The following is an 18,452-nucleotide window of genomic DNA, read 5'->3' as shown; positions in this document are numbered from 1 at the left end:
CCGTGACAGAAAACACGTTCTTATTTTGCATAAATTATTGGCAGGCATCTAATTGTTATCAACTGGTCAAGTTCAGTTGACCCACTTATGTGCGACATTGTAGGAATTAACATTTTTTTTTAAGCACTTTGTTCTGTTTTGTGTTTTTTTTGCGGTAATTGAACTTATTTTTTTGCATTACTTTGTTTTGAACTGATCCGTTCCAACAGTTTCACTCAATAATTAGGCTGTCAATATTATGTAGGAAACCTCAGTTTACGAAGTACAGGTTTCCAAAATAATGAAAAATTCTGTTTGATTAGGATCAAGGCAGAGCAAATAGTGTTTATGTTTGATGACATTCCAGGACATCTGTTAGATGTTTTAATATCCAGTCATTTACCAAAGGTTTAAATAAGTAATAACAATGACTTGTAGATGTCCACCCCTTTTTTTGAATGAATTTTAGGGTTTGTGGGTTAATTTCATGTGAAGATCATAACTAAACAAGGAAAAAATGTCAATCAGCTGGATTTGATTTTCTTTGGTGATTTTCCTCATTTTGTACCCAGAAAACCCTCATGAGCCATATTTTAAAAGACAGCAGTTTGTATTAATGATTTTAGAGGAAAAGAACTAAAAAATCAAAGAGTGATTTTCTAGTATACAGTGTCTAATGATGTAGATAGCTCTTTGTTGAATATTTATATTATGGGTACATATAATTGTGCAGTGATTAGCAGCAAGTTAATGTTACAAAATTAAAATGCTCTTTGATTTAGTGGCATAAAACCAAATCCAAGGCAATGCTGTTTCATTTCCAGTGAAAAAAATCTTATTTCAGAGTGAGATCTAAAACTTGCTTGGTAATTACATGTACCCCTAACAAAAAAAATTACATCTTTTCTAAAGGTCTCTAAAAGCACAGTTGTAATATTATTTTTGTTATTTATACTGTTACCATTATTGGGTTGACCTGGTGTGGAGAATTTTGTATTAAATCAACTAATAATCTCTTCTTGATATTTTTGCATATTCTCATCACTTGTGTGCTTGATATTGTATGGAAATTCTGTCTTAATCACTTATAGAGTTACTGGGTTAACATCACATAACATAATATAACTTTGTTGAGCACTAACTGGCTTCTTTTTTTACCATGGAACTTTCAGTAATGATCAGGCTCTGGCAAACTCAGTATTTTTCACTTTTTTACATTGGCAGCGTGTATATTATCTTTCACTGGAGTATTACATGGGCCGCGCACTCACAAACACTATGATCAATCTAGGAATTCAAGGAGAATGTGATGAAGCCATGTACCAGGTAAGGCCTGTACTTTAGGACACAACCCTCGCTATGTTCTTTGTGTTTTTGAGAAGGATAATTTTTTGACAATCAGGAGATTCTTCAGGTGTTGATCATTAACTTTATTCTCATGACCTTTACATCTGATTAAAGGGTGCAGATACTGTAAGGAAAAATCAGAATCCAGGCACTCTTTGATTTTAAAGAATTAATTTTATCACATAAACTGCAGTGTTATTCAGGGATTTCTAGCCCTGAGAAAAGCTGTAACAACACACGTGCAAAAAATATTGTATTTTTTTTTACATGTGTTGATATAGCCAATTAGCTACTGACGTGTCACTCGCCTTTGGCGCCACTCAGTCAGGTTGATAAATGAACAATAAAACCTTCACAATTCTCAATACAAGTTATTTGTCTTGAGAATCCTCCAATTATGGCGGACAGTGAGGTTGAAACTTTCTTATAAGGGGAAGAAAACCAATATACTTAAAGAAAAACTTAAAGTTACATATTCAGTGGTTTTGGTGTTAGCATTTCTCTCAGCCGAGAATGAAAATTGACAACTAGAAGATTGTCACTGGCTGATTTTGGCTGACTGTTTACCTGAAAGACTTCTTATGTCAGTAAGGACAAAGTCAAGAAATGAGAATTTTGTAAATTGAACATTATGACCATTGTTGGTTTTGTAATCAGGATTCAATGCATTTTTCCATCTTAAGAGTTAGCGCCAACGCACTTTACAATTGTTATTCGGGGATTGTCAATTCATTTATCTTCATTCATTAATGAAGTCGGCTTTTCTTCCCAGTATAGGGCTACTGTGTTTATATGATAAACAAAATAATACATGGTTGCTTGTAGACATAGAGTTTCTCTTCTTGTGTTCACTCGTTTGGTGCGCTCACTTGTGAGCTATCAAGTTAACACTTAAAGAGAAATTCCATATCTATGTGACTGCCCATGTATTATTCTCTATTTATATTTGTGTCACACTGTTTGAAATGTTAACTTTTCCTCACTCAACCCACGTTCCCTGATGCAAAATTATTTACTGTTAAGAGTATAATTTTTGTAATTTTGAGGGACTTATTTATGCTTGATATAGCTTGGCCTTGAGATGGAAGAGTTAGAGGAAGTTGAGGAAGATGCTGGTCTTGGAAATGGAGGTCTTGGAAGGTTGGCAGCGTGCTTTTTGGATTCACTGGCTACCTTAGGTTATGCTGCATATGGCTATGGAATCAGATATGAATATGGAATATTCAAACAAGCTATTGACAGTCATGGAAATCAGGTCTGTGAAATAACTTCTTTCCTTCTGTTACTCCTCTTTTATGTGGGTGAGTGTTACAGCTGTATATATATGTTGTTTTTTTTCCTTGGTTTTATGTCTGCCATTGAATATTTACTAGTACAAGTCATATGAATAAAGCTTGTGTGGTAACATTCCAAATTCTGTCTGGGAAAAATTTCCCAGATGATAGCTACACTGTGTTTTGGTTGTATTCATTGCTATCAACCTTTGATCAGATTGCTAATTCTCCCCTCCAGCTGCTATACATTCCATGGTAAATTAGTTATGAGATTTTGGTGTTAAATTAAGATAACTTCTACCTGATAAGTTTGAGTATTCTCAGTACCTGTTTGCTGGATAGAGTTTGGATGTGGTAGGGAGAAGTAACATGTTGATCAATTCTTGAAGTTAAAGGATTAAACAGTCATTTTGTGTGATGATGTACTTCTGTAGCCTAAAAAGAGCAATTGGTATGTATTATTTGGTTAGGTTGCAATTATAGCTTCCTCATTTCCAACAAGTTAAAAAAAAATACCCATTTACCAAAAGAACCCAAAGACCCAAAGCAATGTCTTAAAATGTATGGAATACATTGGAATAACATTGATATGCTTTGGTTACTTGGTGGCAAGGGCCAAAGTGCACATCCATTGTACAGGTTTCAATGGGCAAGATATAAGTTCCATGCCTTGTGATCACCAGTTAACCCCCCATAACTGACCAATACAGAATTTCTCCTTACAACATTGATACAATATCAAGCTGAAGAGAACGGAGAAAGAGGAGAATAACAGTTACTAGGTGATTTTTATTTGTTGATCCAAAATGAAATTCTCGGAATGACATTAACAGAAAAAGAATTGTATAGCAGACAGTAAAGAGAGTTACTAAAATTAAATGAGGTGAAAACTTAGGAATTGTTAAAATTTTATTGTGGTTTGATTTAGAAGGTAAATTTTAACTCAATAATACTGAATGAGTCATGTCACTCACCATTTCATAGATTGAGTTGCCAGATGACTGGCTGAAATTTGGATGTCCTTGGGAAAAGGCTAGACCAGAGTACATGATCCCTGTTCATTTTTATGGAAGAGTTGAGTCAGACGTAACTGGCAAAACAAAGCGCTGGGTTGATACAAGTACAGTGTATGCTATGCCTTATGATCAACCCATCCCTGGCTATGGCAACAACACTTGTAACACCATGAGACTGTGGGCAGCTAAATCTCCAAAGAGTTTTGATCTTTCATACTGTAAGTAACTACTGAAGTCAGGGATACTCAAGTGGCAAGTCATGTGGCAGTGAGTAGGTTGTTTCTGTGACAATAAGCAGACTTTTTTCCTCCAAGACAATTTTTTGCATTGTGCTATCAAGACTTTTTCCCTCAGAGTGTGTGGCAGTTGTGTATGATATTATGTTTTGCTTTATTTAATGCCAAGAAAGATACATGTACTGTCTCTGCAAGGACTTCTCTTTTTTCTCTCTTTTGGTGCTAACATACATGTTTGCAATTTGATAAAGAACCTCTAAACCCCTATCACTTTGTTCTTTAATTTTGCAGCCATCTGTAGATAGGAATTCATGTGTTGATTAGCTCAAAATAAATCTGTATTTGACTGTTTTTGATATGTTTATGGGTATATTGAATGTGTTAATGATGGGCCATTACCTATTAGCATCTTGACTATTGGCAGACGCAGTGTATCAAGTTGATTTATAACTTTAGTAGTTTTCAAAAATGTTTGAATAGTAAACTGGTTGAGTTTCTTTTTTAATATATATATATTTTTATTCTTTTTTCCAGTTAATGATGGAGATTACATAAAAGCTGTACTGGACAGAAATGTGGCAGAGAATATTTCCAGAGTTCTATACCCAAATGATAATGTAAGATGTTTTTTAATTTTGATGGTAATCAGAAGAAAAGAAATTAACTTTAAGAACTAATGAGACCTCAAATAAACCCAACCAAAGTACTTGTGGGTAACAAAGTCTTTGAATGGTTTTAGTTTGCATCTGATTGACTGAGAAAGTACCGCAAGTTTTCTGAATCAATCACAAAGTGTTCAAAGTAAAGTAAAACCAATGCCATTTGGGATTACTTTTGATGCTCATTTAAAAATTGCTCTAGAAATTTACTTGCTCATTACTAATTAACTTGACATGAATATCCTTCAATTTTTTTATTTTCTTTCAGTTTTTTGAGGGAAAGGAGCTACGCTTGAAGCAACAATACTTTATGGTTTCTGCCACACTCACTGACATTGTTAGAAGATACAAAGCCCCAAAATTTGGTTCCAGAGAAGCTGTTCGCACAACTTTTGAGGATTTTCCAGACAAGGTAAGTTCCAGAATTGCCTCAGTGGAAGGATTCTTAGTCATTCACTGTTAACCCTTTGGCTCCCAGATCTCATTAGTAATTCTCCCTACTGTCTGGAATTGGATTCTTGTAATGTTAGTTTGGAGAATTTGATGTTGGATCAACTAATAATCTTCTAATTTATATTTTTCTTTATTCTCATCTCTTGTCTGCGTAATATCACCTCACTGGTTTTTTGCATGCCAACATAATGACCAGCTCCCAGTTGGCTTGTTAGCTCAGTTGGTAGAGCACTGCATGGATATTACAGAGGTCATGGGTTCAAATCCCGTCCAGGCCTGAAGTTTTTTCAGCCCTTGTTTTTACTACTACTTAAGTAGTGCTCAACACAGTGAAGATCACTTTCATTCATTGAGAGTAAAGTCACGCTTGTAGTAGCTGTGCTATGTGTGGACTTGACATCATCTGCATGTTCCTGTTTATCATCCATGTTAAGATTGAGGGAAGAATTAGTATGCATTTACTTGAATTTTTAACAGTAACAAAAACGAAAAAAAATTAGGGATGACAGAGAAGCAATAAACCCCCCTACACCTTAACATGGGTATGCATATTCTCCTTAATGTTCTCAATACATTTCCTGAGGCGCTGCCGAAAAGAATTTGTTTAACAATTAAGAACTGCTTTAGTTGGTGATCATTTCTTCTATTCTTGTGACTTACATTGTGTTATTCAAGGGTGTTAATGTAAGGAGAAATTAGATGTCAGTCACTCTTAGATGTTAAGGGTTTATTTGCTTATTCACAGAGCTGCTGTTTTATTTTTCAGGTTGCTATTCAGCTGAATGACACTCATCCTTCTCTAGCCATTCCAGAACTCATGAGAGTATTCCTGGACATTGAGAAACTCAGCTGGGATAAGGTAAGACAGCAAATGGAAATAAGCAGAAACAGAAAAATAAAAAAATACAAAGCAAAAAAATAGCAAAACAAAGTAATGAACAAATCAAATTTTTTTCTTTTTTTTTTACTTGTTGAGGATTAGGAGAAACTTGACTGGATTTATTTGATTCACTTCATGCAAATATGTCTTATACATAAAAGAGGTTCTAAAGATGTATAATATATATAAAGGCTTTTTATTTCCAAGATTAGCACATGAAACAGTTCACTTGTTGTGACACGTTTCTGAATGATTGAAAGGAATTGAAAGGAACAAAGCTGTAAATGTATATCTGCAATGTAATTTGGTATTATCAACTGAGTTAATGTAAATGGGCCACTGCAAAGAGTTACAACACTGATGCTTGAGTGTTAGCCCTTCGTCAGAGGGAATTGAGGAATTGTGGGTTGTGTGTGTTTGTTTATGTGTAGAAATTGCACATCGTAATGAGAAAAAAAGAATAAATTAGTTGAATGAAAAGTGTTTGTTTTATACTTTGGGGATGAAGAGTACGGATTTGAAAGATAAATTTTTGTTCTAGAGTCTTGTGGCTTTCTGAGCTGCCAAGATGTAGGGAAAATCTGCAAACTGTTATATGCTGCCTAGAAACTTACCCCCTTTATTCATGTATCTGCAATACACTGACATAAAGAAATCGGTTTTGTACAGAAATTAATATGTGTGATGGAGGCGAGATTGGCCTGAAAACAGGCCCTCATTGTTAGTGCTGCAGGAGGTACATCACTCCTTCTGCATGAAGATTTGAGAGTACCAGACCCCTTTGCCAACCTCTCAGTGGCTTGTGTTGCTTAAGGCAAACAAATAATTATTAGAAACACCTGTGCCAAGGCACTCACACTGAGGACCAGCTTACAGGCTTATATGAGATATGAAGCAGCACCTTGGTGCATATTGTTCCATAAATGTGTACTGTTTTGACTTCATAGGCGTGGGATATTTGTGTGAAGACTTTCAGTTACACCAATCACACGGTTCTTCCTGAAGCATTAGAAAGATGGCCAGTACACATGTTGGAATACATTCTGCCCCGCCATCTGGAGATCATCTATGAAATAAATGCTCTCTTCCTAAAGGTAAGGAATAGTATTGGGTGATCTGTGTAATGTATGAACCACAGTGACCCCCCACACCTTTTATACTTATTGCCACAAATTTGTATTCTAGTTTGTTTAGCCTTAATAGATTGTAACCAGTACATCCTGTGGATGGAATGAGGGAGTTGACAGGAGGTTTACTTTCACTCTAACCTCTGAGGCCTCCACTGGCCATGACCAATATTCACTTATTTTTTATTGGGATGGAGAGAGACTTTGTGAGGAAAAATTTTTCTTGTTCCTCAATGCAGCATGATCGGGCTTATGCGTTCCACCTAATACGTAATTTCATTATCTGTTCGCAGAAAGTAACAGAGAAGTGGCCAGGAGACCTGGAGAAAATGCGACGAATGTCTCTGGTGGAAGAAGGACCTGAAAAACGCATTAACATGTCACACTTGTGCATTGTTGGTTCACATGCAATCAATGGAGTAGCCGCTCTTCACTCTGAACTTCTCAAAATCTCTGTGTAAGTGTGATTGACACACGATGTAATCGTGAAACGAGATTCTTTTATGTGGTACATGCAGTAGCAAACCTGCAAATGGTTGGACATGACGATTAAAATGATCATCTAATTTATAATAATTTCATAGGTTTAAAGACTTCTATGAGATGTTTCCAGAGAAGTTTCAAAACAAGACCAATGGCGTGACACCTCGACGATGGCTTCTTCTTTGCAACCCTGGGTTGTCAGATCTTATCTGCGAGGTAATACAAATCGATGAAAAACTCTGCTAACCTTTTAACTCCCAGAAGTGATTTACTTGTAACTTCTCCCTATAATATCGGTTCATTACCCAGCCAACAGGTAATGAGAATACAAAGACTTATCAGATAAAAGTTGTTATCTTGATGTGACACCAGATTCTCATGACTTATTTACAAGGAAATGTGTAGCAGTTATCAGGGAGAATTAACAATCAAATCTTGGGAGTGAAAGGGTCAATTTTTTATTTACGTTCATTCAAATGACAAGTGTTTTCCTCTCTATAATCATTGCAAAATTCTCCTTCAAAGGTTGATCAAAGTGAATTACGAGCGTCTACATCTGTTTTGTTACTTTGCTAGAAAACCTTTAAATTGGATGAGACCACCAATTTTTACTTGTTTTATTGGGGTTTCTTAATATGTTATATTTAATGCGATTTTGTTGTAGAAAATTGGTGAAGGATGGATCACTGATCTTTCTCAGCTCAGAAAGTTAGAGAAGTATGTCAATGACAGAAACTTCAAACATGCTATCATGAGGAGCAAACAGGTTAGTATTCCTTTGGTTTTAATATTTTCCAGTCTTCGCATAAAACTACGACTGTGTTAAAGCACAGTTTTATAGACCATTGCTCTAGTTTTCTGATGCTGCAGATTTCAGGTGTGTACATAAAGATTCTCGGAAAAAGCGCAAAAGTGCACACGACAACTCTGAATTGCATTGTAGGTGTTTTCAGATCACGGTTCCTTGACCGCAGGATTTCAGGGAAATCTTAGAAAAGTTATTGTAAGGAAGAGGCACAGCGGGTTTGAGGAATTTATCTTCTTCGCAATATTGGTTACAATTTTAAACCTGATGAAAAACGAAAAAAGGAACGAACTGACCCTAATGAACGACGAAAACGATTCAAACTCAATGAGAGCGAATCAGAAATGACCTAAAAAAAATGTTTATAACGTAATATTAGATGGTTTTGTTCCTCTGGTGTACACATACATTTCTCCCCTCTTCTTAAGTCCTTTTGTCCATATTTATTTGTTCCGCGTTTTAAAATTCATATGATTATCGAATACCCAGATTACCTTTCGAGATTGTCGTGTGTACTTGTTTCCGACAACATATATGCAAACAGCTGCATACATACTGCAATGCAAGGAAAAACTATCAGTCGTTTCATTGCTGTGCTGGCCTAAGTTGGCCATATTGTGACAAAATAAAACATACATTGTACATGTATATGTCGTGTAAACTCAGTTATTTAGTCTAAACTTCAATAGATATCGCTTTCTAGATAGCAAACAATGGGGGGACCCTCCGAAAGGAGAAACGCCATCACCATAGACCAGGAACTGTCTGCGTAATGTGAAAATGTGTCTAACAATAACTGAAATAGTCTGCATGAGTGTTTTCAGAGAAGTATTACTACCAAACTCGGTTTATCAACCGAGTTTATAACGTAAATTGGCCGCCCTAAAGATCCTCAGGCTGATGTTTCGAGCGTTAGCCCTACGTCAGAACCATTCTTCCGTTAATCTTTCGTGCATCAGTTGATTCGCTAGTTCTTTCATCAATGGATTAAAGGCTAATATTAGCGTCACCATGTGCATTTGCAGGAGAACAAGATCAGACTTACAGATTACATCAAGAGAGAGTATGGCATTGACGTCAATGTGAACTCCATTTTTGACGTGCAAGTAAAACGGATTCACGAGTACAAGAGACAGCTTATGAACTGTCTTCATGTTATAATTATGTACAACCGTAAGTACATTTAGGATACTTCTTTTTAGCCGAAAATAGGAACGTAGGAAATTCTAAATGTAGCAATCCTCTGATTCATTTAAACCTAATGTATCTCCTTGTTACACTTCAATAGTCTTTGCTTCTATGTGATCAGTTAATAAAACGAAGCGCGATAATAAACGGCGCTATAGTGAGAAGACGCGGAAGGTTTGGGTCGGGTCGCATATTGTACGAGACCCGACCCATACCCCCTCGTTTTATTTCACTCTTCCGGTACTTTCGCGCCGTTTACTACTGAATTTACAACATAAATGGCATCACTTACATGTAGAAATGAGTGTTTTTAGTGTTTATATGAATATTATAAATGGAAAGTTGTAGAGATGTTGAATCAGTAGTATGAAGAAAATTTTCAGCCAGGGAACGTGGTCTTGATATGGATATTAAGCATGTAATCTTGTCTTGTTTATTGTGTAATTCACAGGACTTAAGGCAAATCCAGGCATGGAGTTTGTTCCACGCACTGTCATGATTGGAGGAAAGGTTAGTATGTGCATTATGTATAATGGGAATGCAAATTTTTGTTACTTTATTGTTAGAATTTGTGTTTCTGTTTTGGCAGGCAGCTCCAGGCTACTACATGGCCAAACTGATCATTAAACTCTTCAACAGCATTGCCAAAGGTGGGAATATGTTAAAAAATATGGAATTATTTATTCCTTTAAGTGTTGGGTACCAAAGGAACAATGCCTGCTTGTCATTTGACACTCGTTACTTCCACTTTGTTTGCGTCCGTTTTCTGTTTTTTTTAACGAGTAAAAACACTGCCTATGGATGTTTAAAGTGAGAGGAGATGACACTTTTAACTTATAACACTTAACTTGATGGATTTAGCCTCTTAACTCCCAAGATTTGATTGTTAATTCTCCCTTCTGGCAGCCACATATTTCCTTGTAACATAGTTACGAGGGTTCGGTGTTAGATCAAGATAACAACTTCTACCTGATAAGTTTGGGTATTCTCAAAACTTGTTTCCTGGATAATGTATAGATATAATAGGGAGACGTTACATGTTAATCACTTTTGGGCATGAAAGGGTTAAAAGGAAAAACGCAAGCCTGCCTTTTTTATGGTTTTGGTATAGCTGGGTAGCAAGATAACTTTATTGTTTTCTTTACCGTGTTACTCTGCGTGTAATTACTAGTTTTTTTGCGCGATCTTTCTTTTGTAGTGGTGAACAATGATCCAATCATTGGGGACAAACTCAAACTTGTGTTTCTTGAAAATTACCGAGTCTCACTTGCTGAGAAGGGTATCCTTTTCATTCAAGCTTTCTAACAAGTAGATTGTAATGTACTTTTTTCTCTAATTATCACGCTAGTAAATGGGAAAAAAAAACTTAGGGTAGATGGGTCAGCGTTTTCGAAAACTGGTCTGTTTTTAGAGAACATTTTTACATTTATGGACGGAAGGCTTTATTGTATGCTATACTTGCATTTCGTGTTTTTCTGGCGTGTTGAAGACGGGCCTTGTAATAACACACGATGAAAGACTTGGAGACCACAAGACCTTTTCACTGCTTATGTTTTTGCACATCCAACTTCAGCGTAGAAAATCAATTCTTCCTTCAAGTTGGAGAAGCTCATGTTCGGTGCATGTTCAAAATTTTTTAACATTTGTAATTGAATTTCTTGACATCGTTCCTCAGTTATCCCAGCAGCTGACCTCTCTGAACAGGTAAATTCGCATAACCTTTATTGAAGCTTGTTGTTCATTCTTAGGTCTTCATTTCATTTTATCAGTTGATGGCGCATTTAAATAGGAGAGCTAGAAACAGCACCGAGACTTGCCAAGCAGAACACGTACTGTAACGAGCTTTGAATGTGTCGCAACTTCCGTACGTTGCAATATTAGATTTATAGTTCCAACGCAATTTATGACAAATGCACTGCAGGTCTCTCAAGAAACAAGTGCGATTTTTCCAAGGGTTTAAATTGTCACCTTTCTGTTGCAATTGGCATATGACTCGATCTTTTTTGTTTTTCTGGCTCAATGTGTCTGATGTGATTAAGACTGACGACGGTGTGATGTAGAGTGCTCAGTTTGCCTTTGTATTTTTGGGTGATGAATTGATGAATTGATGGATGTTAGGAATCGTCTGATATTTATATTTTGTTGTAGATATCCTTGGCGGGGACTGAAGCATCTGGGACAGGAAACATGAAATTCATGGTATGTAACACTGCCTTTTTGACACCATGTCCAACCTTCCCATCTTATGTATGCTAATTTAATTAATTAACTCTTCCTTGTCAAATTTTGTTAAGCGATGCTTTTCTCCGTTTCGCCCGCGCTTGAAGATTTGATACGAGTTGAGGATAGTTTTGCCGGGGTCTGGCATTAAAGGTGCATGACCCCTCGCAGATTTCTCGCCGATTCGCGTTGCTCAAGGCCTTTCCCGTTCGATTGACAACCAGGAGCTTCTGAATTTGGTGACCATTTCCTCTTTTGGCTTTTTATGTGATTCAAGGTGTGATACTGTGAGGGGAAATCAGAAGCTAGTCACTCTTATGGGATTAAAGGATTGACAGATGTATACCATACCTCTAGCCATTCATGTGAATAATTGTCAAAAATCCGCGCGTAAAAGTTGAACCTTGCTCTACTGAAACTTAGAGGAGCTGGTTTTACGAGGTCCGGTAGAGAAATTGTTTTGGCCCATTCTTCTCTACTTTTGAGCGCTTCTGCGGAAAGAATAATTAATGATGTCGTTGCTTTCTGCTCGATGTACGAAAAAATATATATGAATCGTGACATCTTATAAAAATAATAACTAAACGTGATAATGTACTGTGAAATTGTTAAAATTTTAAGTTCAAAATTACATTGAATGAGTGATCGAAGGGTTCCTGTTTTTATTCAAATGAAAGATGAATGGTGCGCTGACCATTGGTACGCTTGATGGAGCCAATGTGGAGATGAGGGAGGAGATGGGCAGCGAAAACATCTTCATCTTTGGAATGACTGTTGACGAAGTCAATTCCTTGAGAGCAAAAGGGTGAGCAATAGAATTAACAAACAACACATGCTAATACTATTAATACTGTAGCTTTTCATTAAATTCAGGTGTAAAGCTGTATTAGCTGAGAAATTATTTAAACTACGACTACATACCGCTGTAGCAACTAGAATGAATCCAGGCCCGATATCGTTGAGGGATCGTCACAGAGTTCTCACTTTTATTACTATTTTTTTTGGGGGGGGGGGCGGGGTTCTTTGTTGTACTGGTACTCTTTGGTACTTTGTGTTGGTACACTTTGTTATACTGGTAACACTTTGAAAAGTTCTCTGTTAGTGCACTTGTCAAGGAAAATTTGCCGGGTTTTAAATTCCCCTTAATTCTTTGCAGTTTTTCAATAGGTCATCTACTCTAGCCATTTTGCAATTGCTCCTTGAATTTTATCCCACTACAAAAACTGGCTGCTCTTTTTTTTTTTCGGACAAGGGGACTTACATGATTTTCTGCTGTACGCTATTTATGACTTCCAAAATATTAAATCACTTTAAAAATATAAGAAGATCACCAAGCAGCGCTTATAATTGATATAAAATCAATTATTTTCGTAGCTATAAGCCAATGGATTATTACGACAACAACACTGAACTCAGGAAAGCCATCAATCAGATCAGAGACAATCACTTTTCACCGACTGAACCTGGTGCTTTCCAGGATATTGTCAATTCTCTCCTGCATCATGATAGGTAAGCACGCAATATTATCAACTGAGTTGATAACGTAAATCGGTCAACGTGAAGAGTTCCAAAGCTGACGTTTCGAGCGTTAGCCCTTTCGTCAGAGCGGTTGATGCTTGAAACGTCAGCTTTGAAGCTCTGAACGGTGGCCAATTTACGTTATCAACTCAGTTGATAATACCAAATTACCACGTTTTAATTGATTGGCCTGCCCGATCTCTAACAATTCAAATTTATGTTAGACCGCACTTCTACCGAATATCATTTCCCTGATAGACTACGTATATTCCCTGCTTTTCGACGATGTCCGTCGCACGAGTTAAAAAAAAAAAACTATTGGTGAAAAAAGAAAGTTAGTGCCGTGTAGTCCACGCGGAGTTCTACGCGGCGCGCCAATATCTATTCTTTTTTTTTCTCACTGACTTTTTTGAATTCGTTCAACGTATCGCTTGAAACTAAAGATGTTAATTCAGAGTCCTTGGCGTTTACCACATGAATAAAGAGGCTGTTAGTCCTTCAATTAAAAACTCCACGTTACAATATTGTTTATTTTCCCCCCTGTTTCTGTTTGGCAGGTTCCTTCTGATGGGAGATTTTGATGCGTACGTGAAATGTCAAGAACGGGTCAGCGAAGTATTCCAGGTGCGATTCAGATCCAAGAATGTTTCTATTCGGGAACATTCTTAACTTATGTCCGCATTATACATATGTCCACAATTTCACCGGGTCTTTGAAATGTATGAGCGATGTGGCTGATAGGGGTTTATGCGACATCTCAATTGACGCTTAAAACTCGACTAACTGAGAAGAAAGTATTCTCGGAAGCAATTGTTTATAAAGAGAACGCACAAGTTTTTGATCTTTACTGAATGAGATGGATGCGAATCAACCAGCTAGTCAGTAACGAACCGACGCAAACTGGTTACGAATCGTCTGAATTTGGGAACTAATAGACCGAGTACGAAACGTCCTTGAGTACGAAACGACTAGATCCCCTTTCCTTGACCAGTATGGCGGATCTGAAAAATACGCTTGCCATGTAGGCCAGTAAAAGAGCTTCTTAAGATTTACTTGTTGTACTTGGCTTCACAGGATCCCGACCACTGGCACAGCATGGCAATCATGAATATTGCATCTTCTGGTAAATTTTCAAGTGACAGGACCATCAAGCAGTATGCAGATGAAATCTGGGGTGTGAAACCTTTAAGCACTAGTGAAGTGAAGACTGTCAGAGGGAAATAAGCTGCCATTTTGCCAGTTTAAAGAAAATTGGTACCTCAGCAAGGGTTTTGCAATGAATTCCTAGGCCTGAATCTTTAAATAAACGGTTATATTTAGTGCTATATATGGCAAATTTGGTGAATGACACTTGCTTACATGTATGTGTTGCTTGCTCTAAGGCTCTAAATTTCAAACATTAATAGGTTTAAGCTATGGTAAATTTGTTGAGCTATTTGCTGCAGTTTAAGTTAGATGTAACATAAAGTAACTCAGAGCAATTATTAACCTCTAGAGGGAAAGTAGGTCTTTATTTGGTCAAGAATTCTTAAGGTTCATTTTACAGCATTGTACAACGGGTAAGAGAAACGAGTCAAAAGTTGCAGTAAGAGTCAAATAGTGTGAAGAGCTCAAATGAGATTAAACATCTCCAAGTGTAGTTTTCAAGAGTTAGAAAATACATAAGATAATACTAACCTAGGTAAGTTGAATTCTTGATAAGATCCAATTGAAATGATTGGATTGATGATCTTACAATGGAATAAAATCGTTTTTGTTAAGCTTGTCTTGCCCAGGTGCCATTGTTCTATTGTTCAGGGTTAGTTGCCCTTAGGACTGTTAAAATTGCTTTTGAGATTTGTTATTTTTCCTAAAGTAGCATTTATATAGCATTAATTACTGTAGGGAACTATAAAATGTTTGGAGTTGTCTAGTGTGATTTGTACATCTAAATCATTCCACATTTTCAAGTAATCAAGGCTTGGTCTCTCGCCTGTTCCTGTACTTGAGTTTTCCTTTAACTCTTATTTGCCACTTTTCTTTGTAATGATTGGCTGATGGGATTAATTTTAAAGCAATCAAATTTTAAGTTTGAATCAAAATCTGTAACATGTGTCAATGTCGTAACAATTTTTTACCCTTGTGTTGAAAAACAATTCTACTTAATATTCTTATTAGTAATTTGATATTATTAAAAGGTTCGCTAAAGAAATGATTTACAATTGTGATAAATTATTAACTCAAATAAAACTCAACACTGGTTCCCTCTCATCAAACATGCCTTAAAATTGAATCAAACATAAATTTCACAGCACGGAAGGGAAATGATCATTGAAAAACATCGAGGTTGGTTTGTTTGTTTTTTTTTTGATGGTTTTGTTCTTGTGTTGTGAGCAGAAAATGAAAATTGCAACCATTGAATGCTATCAATAAACTTGTGTAATTTTCAGTGTCATTACCATTATCACAAAACAAACAAATATCAACAAACAGTAAACATTTAGTACTTAACTTTGCATTAGAATAGATTACAAAGCTTTGCTAGTACTGTGAGTATATCTCAACAACATAATTTATGTAGTGGTATTTAAACCTTTATTTTGCATATGTCCATTACAGTAAGTAGTGACATTTTTTCCATGAATAAGCTGGATAACTGATTAAAAAAATATTCAAGGTATTATTTTTCTTCTAGTTTCGTATTTGTGGTGCCATACACTCTTCTCTATGTCGTGCACCTTTAGGTCAGGTGATTATTGATAATAGTCACCTTGTAACAAGAACAATAAGAAACAATTTGAATGGCATGTGCTGCATTGCTTTAATTTATTTTCCATGGATGTATGTTTTTTGGAATAGTACAATAAATATTGATAATATGAAGGTTTTTGATGGTCTGGCTTTTTGTGTACTTATTAATTAACTTATTATTGAGATCATCTTTTTGTTATTTGCACTATATGTTAAATGGCATGATGGAAGCAGACAAGTGAACAAAAACAGGGGAGGTTTTGGCTGACCTACAGCCAAACCTCCATCACTTCTTCACTCTACTGCTACTATTGCACTGTTCACTATTATTTGTTCAATTTTACTGACTGGATTTTGGCCATTACCCTACAGTGGTGGAACACAGTGCAGCTGTAGATCAAGCCCAACAGCTGGTAGAAATAGTAATGAAAATGATGATACTGATAATGATGATGATGAAGATGACAATGATAATGATAATAATAAAGATACTGATGATGATGGAGATGATACTGATAATGATGAAAATTATACTGATAATGATGAAAGTGATACTGAATGATGATGATGATAATGATGATGTTGAAGATGACACTGATAATGAGAATAATAAAGTCACTGTTTATTCAAGATGATACTGATGACGATGATAAAGATACTGATATTGACAGTGATGAGGATGCTTTCAATTAATGATCAAGGAAGACCTTCACAGTTTTTCTACTGTCATTATAGTATTTCACTACACGATCAAATTCCTTAGGATCCAAATCAACCAGATCAATGTTGTAGTTATAAATATCATTACTAGTTATTTCAATGGCTGGTAGAGAAGCTTCTTTCTTTGATGCTCTCCGAAAAGAAACCATCATAGAGCAATCCTTTGCAGTAGAGGCAACGGCAAATTGACAGACCTTGAGTAGCCTATCATCAGTGTTCACTTTGTCATTCAGATCAGAGTTAGGATCTGTAATTGAAGGTGCTGATGAAGTAGCATCTAAGATGTTACCATGAAGAGAAGAGGCAACCCTTTGCCATAATGGTGTGGTGAAAGGACCATCGACACCAAGACTCTCTCTAAGTCCTGGGTTAGACTCAAAATAACTTAACACCCTCTTGTACAGAGGGTAAATTCCCTCCACATCAATGGCATCTAATTTCTGCACTAACAAAAGATTTTGTAGGACCCCACCATTCCCAAACAGCTCATAATTATTACTTTTGTTGATACCGACACTAGACTTAAGAAAATTGCTTCTTTTACACATGGAAGCATTTGGTGACTTAATCACATTGTTCACTTTGGGGTAACTTCTGTTTGAGTCATCTATGAAAATTTTCAGCAAAATTTCCAGAAATTTCCTTGAATAGGGACCAACATGACCACATTCATGTGGATTTGTAGTAAAGTTATCTCTACCTTTTTCATCTGCCTTCATGGTATGCTGATCATCCTCTTTTGTCACACAATTCTCCATACTGCTTCCACGAGTTGTCACGCAACCCTCCATCGTGCTTGTCACGCAATGTTCCATTCTAGTTGTCACACAGTTGCTAAGATCATGGCGCTCTTTTGTAGCATTGGCGTACAATTTATCTTCATTTTTAATTTCCACGAAAAAATTTGCATTTTGTAGTACCATCTCAAGACACCACTCTGCACAACACATAATCCCTTCTTGAATAAATCCCTCGACGATTTCCTCTGTGAATATCGCAACGCCGTCACAAAAAACACGAAAGTTATTTTGAGGATTAGAAACCAGACACTCAAAGGCGTACATGACTCTCCTAACATCACCAGAGAATAAATCCAAAGGACAATAATTGCTTTCTTTCTTGTACTTTCCTTCTTTGACTTTCGATTTTTGAAGCATACAATACTGACAGACAGAATACTTTGTTACTCTACTGAGATCAATGTACTTTGACGAAGGAAGAAAGCCACACTTTGGTTTTAATTCAACAGAGAAAGTTGGATAGTTCGTTTCATTTTCAGTCTCAATGGAGAGTATACCACTAGAAGGTAGAAAGCAGAAATCTGGCATGACTACACCCCATAGACAACTTTCGTCAATCTCTTTATCAAGTCTGTGATCGGGACGCAAGCCTCGGCATATTTCGGTCATTGATGATATAAAGACTTCAGGAACTGAAACCACTTTTCCCACATGAACGTAGTCCTCTCCCATCAGTGGTGACATAACGTGCTTAGCGAATTCAAGGTTTTGTAAGATCTCTCTCATGTAGTTGCAATTTTCTTGATCTGCTTTGGAAAGTGAATTATTACCATAGCGCTTTCGCAAACGCAAGACAGCTTTCAGCTTACGAAGCGATAAAACCATAGTCCAGGCTCCTTCACACCGATAACTCCACTCATGTAGGTCTTGGAAATACGCGGAGATACTTGATAATAATGTTTCGCTTTCCGAAATGTCCGCCATATTGCCTTGATATTCCTCTCGACATTTTTCGTTTATATTTATATGACAGGGTACTTGAGTCACGCTCTGTGTCATACTACATGACAGTCAGAT

General features: G+C 36.5%; 3 protein-coding genes and 1 non-coding gene across 4 annotated transcripts in view; 2 read left to right on the top strand and 2 right to left on the bottom strand.

Moving 5' to 3' along the window:
* LOC131792364 (glycogen phosphorylase, muscle form) overlaps positions 1–16,013 on the top strand; it is a 16,767-nt gene extending 754 nt beyond the window's left edge. The window contains exons 2-21 of the mRNA XM_059109736.2: positions 1,204–1,305; positions 2,396–2,581; positions 3,585–3,834; positions 4,387–4,469; positions 4,780–4,923; positions 5,731–5,823; positions 6,792–6,938; positions 7,265–7,428; positions 7,556–7,670; positions 8,119–8,220; positions 9,285–9,432; positions 9,899–9,957; positions 10,037–10,097; positions 10,646–10,726; positions 11,123–11,151; positions 11,596–11,646; positions 12,345–12,472; positions 13,042–13,176; positions 13,743–13,809; positions 14,260–16,013. Coding sequence (XP_058965719.1) covers positions 1,204–1,305; positions 2,396–2,581; positions 3,585–3,834; positions 4,387–4,469; positions 4,780–4,923; positions 5,731–5,823; positions 6,792–6,938; positions 7,265–7,428; positions 7,556–7,670; positions 8,119–8,220; positions 9,285–9,432; positions 9,899–9,957; positions 10,037–10,097; positions 10,646–10,726; positions 11,123–11,151; positions 11,596–11,646; positions 12,345–12,472; positions 13,042–13,176; positions 13,743–13,809; positions 14,260–14,409 — 2,295 coding nt within the window. The 3' untranslated portion in view covers positions 14,410–16,013. The remainder of the gene's footprint in view (positions 1–1,203; positions 1,306–2,395; positions 2,582–3,584; positions 3,835–4,386; positions 4,470–4,779; positions 4,924–5,730; positions 5,824–6,791; positions 6,939–7,264; positions 7,429–7,555; positions 7,671–8,118; positions 8,221–9,284; positions 9,433–9,898; positions 9,958–10,036; positions 10,098–10,645; positions 10,727–11,122; positions 11,152–11,595; positions 11,647–12,344; positions 12,473–13,041; positions 13,177–13,742; positions 13,810–14,259) is intronic.
* LOC131792380 (uncharacterized) overlaps positions 1–18,452 on the bottom strand; it is a 273,486-nt gene that overhangs the window by 120,371 nt on the left and 134,663 nt on the right. The window lies entirely within an intron of this gene.
* Trnai-gau (transfer RNA isoleucine (anticodon GAU)) lies at positions 5,170–5,242 on the top strand. Its single transcript has one exon. It is a non-coding gene; the product is annotated as a tRNA-Ile (tRNA).
* Positions 16,193–18,369, bottom strand: LOC131792416 (inositol-pentakisphosphate 2-kinase-like). The gene has a single exon (XM_059109786.2). The coding sequence runs from the start codon at positions 18,357–18,359 to the stop codon at positions 16,605–16,607; it is 1,755 nt and encodes a 584-aa protein (XP_058965769.2). The 5' UTR covers positions 18,360–18,369; the 3' UTR covers positions 16,193–16,604.

This window comes from Pocillopora verrucosa, chromosome 7 (genome assembly GCF_036669915.1).
Source record: "Pocillopora verrucosa isolate sample1 chromosome 7, ASM3666991v2, whole genome shotgun sequence".
In the NCBI taxonomy this organism is placed as follows: Eukaryota; Metazoa; Cnidaria; class Anthozoa; order Scleractinia; family Pocilloporidae; genus Pocillopora; species Pocillopora verrucosa.
Note: the sequence above shows the minus strand (reverse complement) of the source record. Positions and strands in the feature narration are given on the sequence as shown.